The 17,005-nt window shown below is 49.3% G+C and overlaps 1 protein-coding gene across 3 annotated transcripts in view; it reads right to left on the minus strand.

The window, feature by feature from the left end:
• Positions 1-1,584: 1,584 nt before the first annotated feature.
• Positions 1,585-17,005, minus strand: part of LOC119974428 (FERM domain-containing protein 5-like) — a 336,354-nt gene continuing 320,933 nt past the window's right edge. For 2 of the 3 annotated variants that reach the window (XM_038813295.1, XM_038813297.1), the window contains exon 14: positions 1,585-2,719. In XM_038813295.1, the coding sequence (XP_038669223.1) occupies positions 2,139-2,719 (581 nt within the window). In that variant the 3' untranslated portion in view covers positions 1,585-2,138. The remainder of the gene's footprint in view (positions 2,720-17,005) is intronic. The other variant, XM_038813296.1, reaches the window with a different exon arrangement.

The raw sequence follows: 17,005 nt of genomic DNA on the forward strand, positions 1-17,005 counted from the left end.
GGGGGGAGAGGGGAGGAGGTGGGGGGGAGAGGGGAGGAGGTGGGGGGGAGAGGGGAGGAGGTGGGGGGGAGAGGGGAGGAGGTGGGGGGGAAGAGGGGAGGAGGTGGGGGGGGGGGGGGAGAGGGGAGGGGGGGGGGAGAGGGGAGGAGGGGGGGGGGAGAGGGGAGGAGGTGGGGGGGGGGAAGAGGGGAGGAGGGGGGGGAGAGGGGAGGAGGTGGGGGGGGGAAGAGGGGAGGAGGTGGGGGTGAAGAGGGGAGGAGGTGGAGGGGAAGAGGGGAGGAGGTGGGGGGGAGAGGGGAGGAGGTGTGGGGGGGAGAGGGGAGGAGGTGGGGGGAGAGGGGGGGAGGTGGGGGGAGAGGGGAGGAGGTGGGGGAGAGGGGAGGAGGTGGGGGGAGGAGGTGGGGGGAGAGGGGAAGAGGGGAGGAGGTGGGGGGAAGAGGGGAGGAGGTGTGGGGGAGAGGGGAGGAGGTGGGGGGAGAGGGGAGAGGGGAGGAGGTGGGGGGAGAGGGGAGGAGGTGGGGGGAGAGGGGAGGAGGTGGGGGGGAGAGGGGAGAGGGGAGGATGTGGGGGGAGAGGGGAGGAGGTGGGGGGAGAGGGGAGGAGGTGGGGGGAGAGGGGAGGAGGTGTGGGGGGAGAGGGGAGGAGGTGGGGGGAAGAGGGGAGGAGGTGTGGGGGAAGAGGGGAGGAGGTGTGGGGGGAAGAGGGGAGGAGGTGTGGGGGGAGAGGGGAGGAGGTGGGGGGGAGAGGGGAGGAGGTGGGGGGGAGAGGGGAGGAGGTGGGGGGAGAGGGGAGGAAGGGGAGGGAGAGGAGGGGAGGGGAGGAAGGGGGGATGGGGAGGGAGGGGGAGGAAGAGGGGGATGGGGAGGGAGGGGGGAGGAAGAGGGGGAAGGGGAGGAAGAGGGGGAAGGGGAGGGAGAGGGCGGAGGGGGGGAGAGTGAAGGGGAGGGGGAGGGGAGAGGATGGGGAGGGGGTAGGGGAGGGAAGGGGAGGGGAGGAGGGGAAGGGGAGGGGAGGAGGGGAAGGGGAGGGGAGAGGGGAGAGGGGAGGAGGGGAGGAGGGGAGGGGAGAGGGGAGGAATCCCGAAAGACGCGCTTGTTAGGTGAATTGGACATTCTGAATTCTCCCTCTGTGACCCGAACAGGCGCCAGAATGTGGCGACTAGGGGCTTTTCACAGTAACTTCACTGCAGCGTTAATGTCAGCCTACTAGTGACAATAAAGATTATTATGTTAGCTTGCTGCATCCTCACGGCTCACAGATCCTTGAGGCACCTGTGATGTCCACGCTCTCGGATTACAGCTCACTGTTGCCTAGTGACGTCCTCCAAATCCCATCTTGGGAAACGCGGACACAATAAAACGTACTCGTCAATGCTCCCTGCCTTCTCTTTATTCCAATCTTAAAAACCAGTTGAACAGTCTAAATTCTCAAACAATGCTTCCATTTATAGCCTCTTTTTGTTTGTTTGTTTGTTTGTTTGTTTGTTGCAGGTATATTGCTCTAGTCTGTGTGGGAAAAAAAACTACCCGGGGATTTTTAAGGATGTCCCACGAAAGCTGTAAAGCGGTCAATAAACAAAATAAGTTTTTTTTTTGTCAAATTGTTAAAATATTACAAGGAAATGATTAACAAACATTAAAAGTCTAACAATTCTGAGGGAAAATCTCACTTCACTAAACCAGAATACTGGATATATTTAAACATGGAGGTTCAGGTTGTTACTCATATTAATATCAGGGGATAGCCTCGCTACTTTGATTAAAGTCAGGAGACAGGTCACCTCTTCAACGTCACAATAACAAAACTCCACACTTTGTTACTCGGTTCCTGGGGGCTACTAATAGTTAATCACTTATTCTAACAGACTTTATATAGCACAACAGTCTCAAGAACTTCATATTGGTTATGGATGGAAGGGTAGGGTGTTGAATGTAGATTTCCTTGTTTAAAATTCCTGCTTGAAATCTTGATGATTCACAAAGTCTCCCAACAGTGGTTGATTTCCTCCATTAAAGGTGGCTTTGCATGCCCGATGGTGCCACACAGAGAGAGGGGAGAAGGGGAGCCCAGACTGTTGCATACTTGATGCCATCTTGTCTCCTCAATGTCCCTGGGCCGCTAGCTCAGGTTGAGTGATGTCAGGTGTCAATGAGAAGGTTTAGCAGGTACCGCACCTTGCAGGCAAACCATCGCCTGAGGGGACAAAAGTATTCATAATGGAACTGTTCAAACTCAGGCGTCTGTCGTATATCACGTAAAAAAGCAACGTCAATATCTGACTCTGTGAGCCCTATCAGGAGCAGAAGCAAGGCAAAGAGAAGGCCAACTGTCACAAGCAGCAAACGGACCACACTTAAAACAAATGTATTCACCTGTTCCCTCTCGGCCCTGTCATTGACACCTTCAGATAAGGCACTAGCCCCTCTGGCTGGCTCCTCGGGATCTGCTGGCGTGCCAGTGTCGCAGTCCTTCTCCTCGATGCCACCGCTGCTGGTGTTGCCATTCGTTTGCCGAGGGAGGATTGGTTCCAGGCTGGGGTCAGACACGGGGGTGGGCAGGACGCTGTTGGCTGGGCTGTAAAGCTCGTCTGCGATCACGGATGTCGATTCACTGCCCACGGCAGAGGAGATCTTGCCTGGGATACGGGTACCGAAAGCATCCGTGTGTGAGGTGGAGCGCACTGGGGTGGAGTGGGCGCTGTCTCGTAGCGACTCTAAGCCTGAAAGACAGAGAGAATTGGCGATGAGATGCAAGAAAGATGTTATCTGGCATTGCCTGGTTAAGCAAAGAGTTGATCACAATTCACAAACATGACTCCCCTTAATAAACAAGTGTGATCTTGTCTCCTGCTCCGTCAAGGGTAACATGGAATTGGGTTAATTCAGTTCAAATAATGTTTGCAGGTTACAGGGACAAATAAAAGGCACAGAATTCTATAAGTTGTACGCACAGAGTAAATGTGATGTGATTTAATACGGTCACTTACATTGCAACCTTGCATACCTCAATGTCTGGAAGTGTTTCAGACTGAAAGACCTCGGAATTCCATCTTGTTACAGAGGTGAATGCAATCACTCTCCCACCCACACCCAGACAGTGCAGACTTCTGTCTGTGGCTGTAGTAAATTATTCCTGGAACAAGTCGTCACTCTGTTGCCAGGGGCTTATAACTTGAGAGGATGACAGCGCATCAAGCATAGACACATTCTCTCCCTCTCTCTCTCACACACACACAAACTAAGGGGCAATTTATCATGGCCAGTCCACCTAACCGGCACATTTTTAGACTGTGGGAGGAAACCGGAGCACCCGGAGGAAACCCACGCAGACACGGGGAGAACGTGCAGACTCCGCACAGACAGTGACCCAAGGCCAGAATCGAACCCGGGTCCCTGGTGCCGTGGGGCAGCAGTGCTCATAGATGTTTACGGCATCTCACCTTAAACCTATGCCCTCTAGTTCTAGACTTCCCTACCTTTGGGAAAACATGTCGACTGTCTATCTTATCGATGTTCTCATTATTTTATAGACCTTATAAGATCACCCCTAAGCCTCCTACGCTGCAGGGAAAAAATTCCCAGCCTGTCCAGCCTCTCCTTGTAGCTCAGACCATCAAGTCCCGGTAGCATCCTCGTAAATCTTTTCTGCACTCTTTCTAGTTTAACAATATCCTTCCACTGTGCTACACTCTCCCACCAGTAACACGGTAAACAGCAGGCAGCTAAATGACCAAATGGGAGCATGTTTTGGCTTTCTCTGATGTGGAAAGACTTTAAAAACTGGAAGGATGAGAAATGGACTTTGGTATAAATTAGAAAATAAATCCTGGATTTCTGGCTGGAAGTTCCAAATAACTGCAACACATGATTCAGTGAGTGAGAAAGGCTAATGGGGGCTCTCCGACATTCTGCTTTTAGCTCAGATTTTAGCACTGGGTAATGTAACAGGAAACTTCATTGTCAGATTCATGCTGTAAACCTCATGAATTCTAGTAATTGACCTGATTGGCCCGATCTGATTCCTGATTTTTTTGGGAAAATATTTTATTGAAGCATTTGTAATTTTCACAATTTAACATTTTCTAAAACAACCGCCGGCTAATTCCTGGTTTTAATGCATGCATGTGAGTATGAATATTTGTGTGTCAGAGTGTGAGCATATGTATGTGTGTGTCGGTGTCTTTGTACATGCATGAGTATATCTGTGTGTCTGCATATACATATGTGCCGATTTATTCGGGTGTGTGTGTGTATTGTATGTGCACATGTATATGTGTAAGAATGTGTATCTGTGTATGAATGTGTGAGTATATTTGTGTGTGTTGGCGATGCTACCTGCAATACGCTAGAAAGTCTCTGGAGGGGGTGCTTGAGCTGTTTTATGTGTGTGAAATTGTGATCGTTTTTGAATTTGCATATGTGCAATATATATTTCATATTTGAAACTCCTGAAACCCATTGCAATCTTCTCAAAGGAAGCCTAGAAAGTAAATTTCAGAAAGTTCTCCGATTCAAAAACACAACATTTGAGCAATTCTGCTTCACTAACCAGCGGCTGTGGTCTTAATGTTTTGGTTCCTCTGCAGCTGCAACAACATTGCTCCCAACGATGTTCCAATCCCTACTTCCCAGCCCAGCGCAGAGCCACAGCTTTAAACCAAATGGCACTTTCCCTGGCACAGGCCAGCAGCCCCCAGGTGAAGCTGAGATTCAAGTCCTGGGCAATACTGCCTGGCTGTGACAGATGTAAATGGTGCATTCGCAGAGGATAACAGATGGGGGTTGAGGAGTTCTGAGGCAGTTATTCAGGGGAGAGATTCGGATGATTGAACACAGCACAGCATTTCCATGCAAGTCTATATCAGAGATTTATTCACTTTATAAAACCTTCCCTTGCCCTCCAGTTACAGTCAGAGAGTTCCCCAGCGTGTGGACATACTCCGGTATCTTGCACAAGGCAGCACTTTGGGTGCAAGTCTTGATGATGAACATTGAGCGGTGTGTCAAATGTTGGAGAACAGCAGGAGTGGAACTATTAGAAGTAGTTAGGGTGAGGCATGTTGAGGATCAATCCGGGTGAATGGATTCAGCGTGGGTACAATGGGTATGAACAACTCAGATTGGATCAATTTTCCGACTCAATTCTGGGACATGGCGATCAATGACGCACCATTTTACGAAGTTAAACAAAGAGAAACAAGCTGATTGGGGTATCAGAAAACTTTGGTACTTCCTTTCATGAAATATGGTTGGCTCTTAGCTGTAACCTAACCAGCCAATCAGGTGTATCAAACCCCTACAAAGTCTAAAAGGGATTAAACGAGACAGACCACACATCGACCTCGGTACCAGAAACGACAATGATATTCAGTCCTGCTGACCCTGCAAATTTTACCGTACTAACAGTTGAGGGCTTGTGCCACAAGTGGGAGAGCTGTCAAGGAACAGTCTGACATAGTCACGGAATCATATCTTCCAGATAATATCCCAGACACCACCATCACCATTCCTGGGTATGTACCTAGCAGAGATGGCGGCACAGTGGTATACAGTCAGGGGGAATTGCCCTGGGAGTCCTCAACATGGACTCTGGACCCCATGAAGTATCGTGGCTTCAGGTTAAACATGGGCAAGGAAACCTCCTGCTGATTACCACGTACCGGCCACCATCAGCTGATGAATCAATATTCCTTCATGTTGAACATCACTTTAGAGGAAGCACTGAGGGTGGCAAGGGCACAGAATGTCCTCTGGGTGGGGGACTGTTCCAGTACAGCTACAACACTGGCATCCATGTGGAAATGGAAGCTTTCCCAGATGTGTCCTGTACACAAGAAACAGGATGAATCCAACCTAGCCAATTACTGCTCCATCAGTCTCTCTATCATCACTAAAATGATGGAAGGAGTCATCAACAGTGCTATCAAACAGCATTTACTCAGCAATAACCTGCTCATGGACGCTCAGCTTGGGTTCCATCAGGGTCCTGACCTCGTTACAATCCTGGTTCAAACATGGACAAAAGAGCTGAATGCCAGAGGTGAGGTGAGAGTGACTGCCCTTGACAGTATTTTACTGAGTATGGCATCAAGGAGCCCTAGCAAAACTGCGTCAATGGAAATCAGGGGGAAACTCTCCACTGGTTGGAGTCAAGGAAGGTGGTTGTAGATCATTTCAAACCAAGGACATCACTACAGGAGTTCCTCAGGGTAGTGCCCTCGGCCCAACCATCAACAGCTGCTTCATCAATTACCTTCCCTCCATCATAAGATCAGAAGTAGGAATATTCATTGTACAATGTTCAGCACCTTTGTGATCCCACAGATACTGAAGCAGTTCATATCCAAAGCAGCAAGACCTGGACAAGATTCAGACTTGGGTAGGTGGCAAGTAACATGCACGCCACACAAGTGCCAGGCAATGACAATATCCAACAAGAGAGGATCTAACCATCTCCCCATGACATTCATTGGCATTACCATTGCTGAATCCCCCCCTGTCAATATCCTGGGGGTCACCATTGATCAGAACCTGAACTGGACCCAGCCACATTAATACTGTGGCTACCAGAGCAGGTCAGAGGCTGGGAATCCTGCAGCAAGTAACTCACCTCCTGAATCCTCAAAGCCTGTCCATCATCCACAATGCACAAGTCAGGAGTGTGATGGAATACTCTCCACTTGCCTGGATGAGTGCAGCTCCAACAACACTCAAGAAACTCGACACCATCCAGAACAAAACAGCCTTCTTGATTGCTCCCCCTTCCACAAATATTCACTCCCTCCATCACTGACACACACGCCAGCCGTGTGTACCATCTACTCCCTATCTCCACCCAGAGTCTCATCCACCACACCCTGACATTCCATCCTGCCTTCCCTGTCCATGTGTGATTTATTCGAGATTATCTCCCCACTCCCACTCATCACCACTTTTAATGCCTTTCACACTGTAGCTGACAAGACCATCCCGTTCGATATAGTCCTTGATGGCCCCAGAGATCTTTGCGCAAAACCCAAGATCCGATACAGGTCCAATGTCCCAGCCTCCGACCCATACTCTGTGCCCACCCCGCCTCCAACTTCAGGTCAACCAAATGTGGTCCGTGGTCAGAGATAACCAACGCTGAATACTCCCCGCTTCACCCCAGGGAGCAGGGTCCTACCCATTACAAAGAAATCCATCATTGAATACATCTTGTGCATTGGCAAAAAAAATGAAAATTCCTTGCCCCCCCCCCCCCCCCCCCCCCGTGCATAAACCACCAAGGATCCCCCCCCCCACCCCCCTCCCCCATCGCCTCCAGGGACTGGCAATCTAGGCTCAGAGCGGTCCAACTTTGGACCCAAAATGCAATTAAAATCTCCTAAAATCAGTTGGTGGGAATCTAATTCCAGAATAGCAGCCAACCACCGTTTCACAAACGTGTCATCGTCCCAATTTGGGGCGCACACATTCACCAGCACCACAGCTCTCCCTCCAATCAACCTGTTACAATCACGTAACAAACCCCCACATGATCAGCCTCCACGGTCCGCGCCTGAAAACTAACGGGGCTCCATGGTACCAGGTTCGATTCCCGTCTATGCGGAGTCTGCACGTTCTCCCCGTGTCTGCGTGGGATTCCTCCGGGTGCTCCGGTTTCCTCCCACAAGTCTCGAAAGACGACCTTGTTAGGTGAATTAGACATTCTGAATTCTCCCTCTGTGTACCCGAACAGGCGCCGGAATGTGGCGACTAGGGGATTTTCACAGTAACGTCATTGCAGTGTTAATAAAAGCCTATCTGTGACACTAATAAAGATTATTTTAAAAAAAATTAACCCTCCTGCTAACTGGAAGGGCCACCGCCCCCCCCTCCCCCCCCCCCCCCCCCCGCCCTCTCCCCCTCCCCCCGTGCCCCCGCACTCGCAGGTAAGTTTCTTACAGGAACACCTGCCCACACCCTTTAATGGGGAAAAACCCTTGTCCTCTTCACAGGCAACCCCCCCCTCCCCCAAGATCCGCACATTCCAGGTGATCAACCTTGTTGTTGGTCTCTCACCAATGAAGTATTTGCCCTTTTGGAGCTGGATAGGGCACATCAGGCCCTCAGCCAAAAGCCAAGGCTGAATGAGCCACCATCCCGCCCCACCAGTCGGAAAAACATTTTGAGCAAAATACTTGCTCGGCTTCGAGCCCTCCATTACCCTCCGGCAGCCCCAACTTGAGGTCTCGCTACCTTGACCTATTCTCCAGATCCTCCACCTGGAAACTCAGGCCTTTATTACTCTCTGCCACCAGCAGCAACTCCGCTTCCAGTGAGGCAAACTGGCCCTGCCGCTCAAACTGCTTGTCCATCTGTTTGCCGAATGTTTCCAGCTCCTACGCCATCACCATGGTAACTTGTGTAGTGTAATGGACATGGCGGCCATCTTACCTCCTTCCCCTTCCTCGATGGGCTACCTTCCTGAGCTGTCTTACTGTTGGGCTTCGTCTTCGAAGATTTCTATATGTCACCGTCGGGGAAGAGGCCACCTACTCAGCAAACTTGGCATGGCCACCAAAACCTCCTGCACTGCGGAGATTCGGCGCGCGAAGTTCCTCAGTGCAGAAAATGGGGTTAAGTGTAGCCTCGTCGGGGAGTCCCCACTGAGGTCCCCGACCTACCCAGATGGCCGTTAGATAGCGAGGCTTTTCCCGGCACTTCGAGCACCAGGAAACACCCGGCTAATCCCGCTCCCTACGGGACTCTATCCCCATTTGGGTGGATAGCGACCAATGTGTTAGATGTTGTCTATTTTCCACAGTCTTGATAATTATCAATGCAACACACATGATTTCATTTTGAACCACTGTAGTTGGAGTGAACAGGATTGTACAGCCCTTCATTTTAGCTGTTCACAAGGTCACAAGAGACACACAGAGGCACAGACACACGCACAGAGACGCACACGCACAGACACACAGAGGCACAGACACACGCACAGAGACGCACACGCACAGACAGACACAGAGGCACAGACACACGCACAGACACGCACACGCACAGACAGACACAAAGGCACAGACACACGCACAGAGACGCACACGCACAGACAGACACAGAGGCACAGACACAAGGACACAGACACACGCACAGAGACGCACACGCACAGACAGACACAGAGGCACAGACACATGCACAGACACATACACACAGACAAAGAGACACACACACACAGAGGCACAGACACAGCGAGAGAGACACACGCATACACACACACACAGACATACAAAGACACAGACACACACGCGGACACACACCCAGATACTCATGTCCCTCATTCAATCCCTGGACTATGTGGAGCTTTACGCCTGCTTCAGAAGGCACAGCAATAAATGCTTATTAACTTCAACTCTCTAAGCCAATTATTAAAAATAATCGGCCTGGATTCCTGCAGCTGATCACTGCCCGAAACATCCACATGGATTTGAGACTCAGATGATTTGGCTCCTATGATCCAGTAATCTGTGATAAATAATTGAAACCATTAGAGTTAATGTATTTTAATATCCAAACGAGCTGTGACTGAGCTTCTTAGCTATTAAATATTGACTTGCTTTGCCGGGACTGTACAGATGGGCATTGGTGTTTGCGAAGGAAAAGGTTACTTCAAAGGTACTATTCATATGCAAAATGGGGAGGAAATATTCAGCTCATGCTGTTGGTTTTACTGTGAGGTTTAAAATATTGAGATAAAGTGCTGGGTCCCACATAAATCATTTTGTATTTGAAGGAAGCTGATGTTCTCTCCTCCATTCTGTGATTAAACCTCTTTCCATTGAGAGCATCTTTGACTTTGCTAAATAATAATTTTTAGTGTCAGTCATGGTAATAGTGATTAATCCGCACACAGCAAGCAGGCTACAGACTCTGATCCCATTATTCCCAGACAGAGTGGTGACAGCTGGTTAATTTCCCTGTCAATCACACGCTGTAAGCGACTGAGATTGATCTCACGCACATCATTTATATTATGGGCTGGATTCTCCAGTTTTGGGGCAATGTCCGGAGGATACGTGGCGTCTTACGCCGGGTAAAAAACGATCGGCCTTTCATGAAATAAATGGCTGGAGAATTGCCGGGTGGGTGGCCGCGCACGGGCATGGCAATGACCTTCAGCCGTCGCGCCGTACAACATGGCGCCAACCATGCGCGGACCAGACTGCCAGATAGTTACCCCCTGGACACCCCCTGGCCAACCCCAGCCATCGCAGAAGGCCGCCCCCCAGCCAACGGCACGGCTCCCTCCCTCGACTGTGGCGGCGCTGGACGCAGTCCGCAGCCGCCACGCCGGGTTGCCGACCGCTGAGACTACACGCTGAGAACTTGGCCATCGGGGGCGGAATCGGAGAAGGGCCTTCAGGTGACGTCCTGAGGCCGTCCCAACGGCGTGCGGCGAGGCCAGAGCATGCACAACCTGCGTAAAACAGGCGCCGTCATCAATTTGGTCGTAAAAATGGATTCTCCGCTTGCCGACACCGATTACGATATCGGCGTCAGAAATCGGAGAATCCCGCCCACTGTATTTCACTGGAACAATAAGCCTGTTTGTCAGGAGAAGTTGCTGTAGTTTTGATAATGAGTTCTCCGTGCTGTAGTCCATGCACTCCTTTTAAATAGACTCTGCTGTAAAATAGACTGTCGACTCTGAATCCCCACCCCAATACAGCACAGGAACAGGCCCTTCGGCCCTCCCACTTCACACTCATTGGCTGATCGAGTGGTATCATTACTCAATTTGGTGATTTCAATCCTTGGACATTTTGGAGACTCCTGCAATCTGTGAAAGATAAACATTTGTTCTCCTATAATCCTATTTGAATATCAAAGGACAGGATGGTCTTTTGAGCTTTCAAAGTAGAACCTCGGGTCTGGAAGAATCTCCCAACACAGGCAATAACAGAGGTTTGCTATTAACAGGAGAATTGGTGAAAAGGCTTTGTCTAAATGCTTATTTAATTTAGTAACACATAGGTATAGATAAAGCTTTTAAACTGTTGTAATCTGCTATGTTTTCTGTTATTCACTGGCCTCCCATCTTGTACCATCTGTAAACTTGAACTCATCCAAAATTCTGTTGTCTGTGTCCTACCTCATCATCAATCCCATTCCCCCATCAGCCCTGTCATCACTCATCTCCTTTACGCTCAGTCCAGCAACAAGCCTCGATTTTAAAATGTTCAACCTTGTTTTCCAATCCCTCCATGGCCTTACCTCTCCCTTCCTCTGTAACCTCCTCCAGCAGCCCTCCAACCCTCCGAGATCTCTGCTTTCCTCCAAATCTGGCATCCCCAATCTTCACCACTCCTTCAATACCGGCCACGCTCCCAGCTGCCTCGGACCTCAGCTCTGGGATTCCCGCCCCAAAAACACTTCAGGTTGGAGGTTAACTGGAGATGTGAAAAGTGAATGTGATAGATGTTGGCTGGATGAGGGTATTAATGGTTCCAGAACCAAGGCAGGCAGATGAATGAGATACCAATCAGCTGTGATTTTACCGAATGGTGGAACAGACCTGAGGGGATTAACTGCCTCTTGCTGTTCCTTTGTCCCCATTGTGAGCACCTCAGCCTGCTAGACACTCAGCCGGGACTGTAAGGGTTAATGCCGAGGCCCAGCTTTCATGACCCTTCATACGGCTGCCATCTGCTGCAAGGGAAGTTATTTGTGTCCCGTGCAGAAATATCGCACCACTGCCAGTTCCCTGGCTTGATGTGCGCAACTAAAGGTGTAGCCAAGGTCACTGGAGCATCGGGAAACCGAGACAGCAGAAAATAGAAGGTAATCTAGTTACCGATTCCTGGGAGAACAGAAGGGTGACGTTTACCTTTTCTTTAAGGTCCAGGATTGCAAACTCTAAACATTTCTTTTCAAGAAACGCTGTATATTATTTCCCCAAATAAGGCTATTAGATCCCTCCAGTCTGACCGAGGTTAATCTTCAATCTGAAATCCACTTCCCTTCACTATCCACATATCCCTTGATTCACTCAGTGTCCAAAAATCTACCCATCTCTGTCTTGAATATACTGAAGGACAGGGCAGCACAGTGGCGCAGTGGCTAGCACTGCTGCCTCGGGGCAACGCTGTGTTGCAGTGGTTAGCACTGCTGCCTCACGGCGCCGAGGCCCCATGTTCGATCCCGACTCTGGGTCACTGTCCTTGTGGTGTTTGCACATTCTCCCCGTGTCTGCGTGGGTCTCACCCCCACAACCCAAAGATGTGCAGGGTAGATGGATTGGCCATGCTAAATTTCCCCTCGATAGAAAAAAAATGAATTGGGTACTCTAAAGTTATTTAAAAAAAGAATATACTCAATGACTAATAGGGATAATGAGCAAATCCTTTATAACATTCTTTAAAAAAGAATAAATCTCGAGTACCCAATTCCTTTTTTTCCCAATTCAGGGGCAATTTAGCGTGGCCGATCCGCCTACCCTGCACATTTTTGAGTTGTGGGGGTGAGACCCACGCAGGCACGGGGAGAATGTGCAAACTCCACACGGACAGTGACCCTGGGCTGGGATCAAACTCGGGTCCTCGGCACCATGAGGCAGCAGTGCTAACCACTACCCCACCGTGCTGCCCCCATCCTTTATGATATTCCCTGAAATAAATTCCTCCCTGTTCTTTTGGATCCATGAGATTTACAGGGCGTGAATTCAATCTTTCAAAAGACCAATAGCTCAGTTTGTCATTGCCCTTCTCCACGTGTCTCTCTGGGTCGTACAAGCTCCCTGTGGCCTGACTGTAGTGTACGTCTGTGCTCACTTAACTGATCTTAGCTACGTTGTACCAGAGACCCAACAATGAACCTTAGAACTCCTGAATCAGGGAGAAGAATGAATCCAACAGAATTCCCGGACTAAACCATGGGGCAGAAATCCCTGCTGGAAAGTGTGACTGTGGGCCAGGGAAGGAAGGGAGGAGTTTGCATTTCTATATCATCTTTCACAACCTCAGGATGTGCCAGAGTGCTTCACCAGCCGTGAAATACTCTTGGGATGCAGTCACTCGGGGCTGGTTTAGCACACTGGGCTAAATCGCTGGCTTTTAAAGCAGACCCAGGCAGGCCAGCAGCACGGTTCGATTCCCATACCGGCCTCCCCGAACAGGTGCTGGAATGTGGCGACTAGGGGCTTTTCACAGTAACTTCATTGAAGCCTGCTCGTGACAATAAGCGATTTTCATTTAATTTAATTTCACTGCTGTTACGTAGGAAACGCAGCAGCCCATTTGCGCACAGCAAGATCCCTCACACAGCAGCGAGATTAGGATCAGGTAAATTGTTTTATTGATGTTGGCTCCGGACATCAGGGAGAACTTCATTACTCTTCTTTAAAACAGTGCCTCGGGATTGTTTGTGTTCACATATAAGGGAAGAAATGGCTTTGGTTTAATCTCTTATCTGAAAACAGCACCTCTGACAGTGCGGCATTCCCTGGGAGTGTTAGCCTAGATTTCGTGAATGGGTCTTGAACCGACAAACAATGAACTCAGAGGCGATAGGGCTGAGCTCTGACCACCAACCCCTTCCCCCAACGGGGTCGAATAGCAAGCAAATTCTCCCAGTCTATGCTCATTTGTGACTAACGTCCACTTGGAGAACTCCTGTTCCATGTGGTAACTCAGGCCATTCGGAACAGGAAAGCAGGAAAACTGAGCATGAGGGAAATTCCCAAAATCTCAGCGATACTTAATAAAAGTTGGGACATTTATAATCCATAGTCATTCACTGAGTAACACTGTGATTGTTTTCAGTGAGGGTGTAATGTTGATTGATTGATTGATATTTATTGTCACATGTACCGAAGTACAGTGAAAAGTATTTATCTGCGGCCACGGGAACGTACACAGTGGGTACATAGTGGACAAAAAGAATAATTGGCGGAGTACATTGACATCGACAAACAGTGATTGGTTACAGTGCGGAACAAGGGGCCAAACAAAGCAAATACATGAGCAAGAGCAGCATAGGGCATCGTGAATAGGGCTCTTACAGGGAACAGATCAGTCCGAGGGGGAGTCGTCGAGGAGTCTTGTAGCTGTGGGGGAAGAAGCTGTTCTTATGTCTGGAATTGCGAGTCTTCAGACTTCTGTACCTTCTGCCTGATGGAAGGATCTGGAAGAAGGCAATGCCTGTGTGGGAGGGGTCGCTGATAATGCTGCCTGCCTTCCTGAGGCAGCGGGAGGTGCAGACAGAATCAATAGGATTGGATTATGAGGAGAGGTTGAGTAGACTGGGGCTGTACTTGTTGGAATTTAGAAGGATGCGGGGGGGGGGGGGGGGGGGGGATCTTACAGAAACATATAAAATTATGAAGGGAATAGATAGGATAGATGCGGGCAGGTTGTTTCCACTGGTGGGTGAAAGCAGGGACATAGCCTCAAAATAAGGGGAAGTAGATTTAGGACTGAGCTCGGGAGGAATTTCTTCACCCAAAGGGTTGTGAATCTATGGAATTCTCTGCCCAGTGAAGCAGTTAAGGCTCCTTCATTAAATGTTTTCAAGATAAAGATAGATAGTTTTTTGAAGAATAAAGGGATTAAGGGTTATGGTGTTCGGGCCAGAAAGTGGAGCTGAGTCCACAAAAGATCAGCCATGATCTCATTGAATGGCGGAGCAGGCTCGAGGGGCCAGATGGCCTACTCCTGCTCCTAGTTCTTTTGGCAAGCTTGTGTGATGCGTTGGGCTGAGTTCACCACACTCTGCAGTTTCTTGCGATCTTGGGCCGAGCAGTTGCCATACCAACTGTGATGCAGCCGGATAGGATGTTCTCTATGGCACACCTGTTTAGTGTGTTTAAATTCAAGCGTATGTTTGGTACATGGGTGGTCTTGCCGAAACTCTCCACCCCAAGAAATTATTTCTTCATCTTCACTGTGATGCTACTTCAAAGGTGGCACAGTGGTTAGCACTGCTGCCTCACAGCACCAGGGACCTGGGTCCAATTCCAGCCTCGGGTGACTGTCTGTCTGGAGTTTGTACGTTCTCCCCGTGTTTGCGTGGGTTTCCTCCGGGCGCTCCGGTTTCCTCCCACAGTCCAAAGATGTGCAGGTTGGGTGGATTGGCCGTGTTAAGCTCCCCCTTAGTGTCCAAAGGCTTAGGTGGGGTTACTGGGTTCTGGCGATAGGTTGGGGGTAGGGTGTTCTTTCTGTGAGTCAGTGGAGACTTGATGGGCCGAATGGCCTTCTTCTACACTGTAGGGATTCTATGACTGACACCACTTTTCTTCAGTCAGCTGTTTATGCCTTTCCACCAAACGCAGTGTTAAAGCGAGTCAGGAAGTGTCAGCCTGTTGAGTGTGATGGATGGAGCCTTGCACAGTAAACAGCTGACTCAGGAACTTTGTAAACTAGAAACACTGAATCAATTCTGTACCACAGGCACCTTGTTCCCAAGTGATTCTGGCACAAAACCTCCGCCTGGAAATGTGCGTCACACAAAAATGTATTAATAGATGAGGAACAATCCGGCACTTTCCAAATCTGAGAGCTGATCTGAACCCGTACTCGATGTTTTCAAATCGCTTGATGACCTTGCCCTCCTCTCTGTCAACTCCTCCGCTCCCAAAATCCTCCAGAATATGGGTGTCCTCCAATTGTGGCCGCTTGCGTATCCCTGATGTTAATCGCTCCATCGCTGGTGACTGTGTCCTTAGCTGTCTGGACCCCTAACCTCCGGGCTTCCTCCCTAAACCCATCCTCTTCCTTTGAAAAACGTCTTAAACCTTCCTTTTTCAACAAGTTTCATCATCTTCATCTAATATCTTCTTATGTGGTTCCGTGTTATATTTTGTTTCGTATGCTTCTTGGGACAGTTTATCACATTAAAGGTGCCATATGAATAAATAATCTTTGTTATTGTCACAAGTTTTATTTTTTGAAGAATAAAGGGATTCAGGGTTATGGTGTTTGGGCCGGAAAGTGGAGCTGAGTCCACAAAAGATCAGCCATGATCTAATTGAATGGCGGAGCAGGCTCGAGGGGCCAGATGGCCTACTCCTGCTCCTAGTTCTTATGTTCTTATGTTCTTAAGTCGGCTTACATTAACACTGCAGTGAAGTTACTGTGAAAATCCCCTAGTCACCACATTCCGGCACCTGTTTGGGTACACTGAGGGAGAATTCAGAATTCTCAGCTGGTACGGGAATTAAACCCGCGCTGCTGGCCTTGTTCTGCATCACAAACCAGCTGTCTAGCCCACTGAGCTAAACCAGCTCATGTGAATGCAGATTGTTGTTATTCTTGGTGCTTTTCTGTCATTCTGCGGTTAGGTGTAGTCAGGAGACCATCACACAAGGCTGCACATGGAGCCCACAACCCGTAGAGAGGGAGGCGGTGCTGCAGTGGGTAATGTTTAGTAATCCAGGGGCCCGGACTAATGTTTGAACGACATAGGTTCAAATAAGTCTGCAATCAAAAGCTAGTTTCAATCACGGTGACCACAAAACTATCATCGATTGTTGGAGAAACCCACCCGATTCTCGAATCACCTTCAGGGAAGGAAATCGGACCTCCTTACCCGGTCTGGACTACATGTGCCCCCAATGCCCTCTGAAATAGCCACTCAGTTCAGGGACAATTAAAGATGGGCAACAAATGCTGGTGGCACCCACATCCCAAAAAAATAATTTTTCAAAAAATTGTCCAGCGTGAGACAGCAGATTCAGCCCATGTGTGGAAGCTTTTTATACACCATACCAGTTGCTAACCTACACTTTAGTTGTATATTTGCACTGGGGAAGCATTCTGCCAAACTCTTGATTTTACCCACAAAGACTCGTTCAATGAGTTCCAGTGAGCCAGCCTTAATTCATCTCCCAAAGAAGATTAGTAACAATCTCAACGTGAGTGATTACTAATCGATCCCATTGGGCAGGCGCAGCATGGGTCCATGAAAGGCAGCTCATGATTGACTAATGCAGTTGACCTCTTTGAGGGCATTACGAGGGCAACGGGGAACCTGTGGATGTGGTGTAT

The sequence above is a fragment of the Scyliorhinus canicula genome, chromosome 12 (assembly GCF_902713615.1).
Source record: "Scyliorhinus canicula chromosome 12, sScyCan1.1, whole genome shotgun sequence".
Taxonomy (NCBI): Eukaryota; Metazoa; Chordata; class Chondrichthyes; order Carcharhiniformes; family Scyliorhinidae; genus Scyliorhinus; species Scyliorhinus canicula.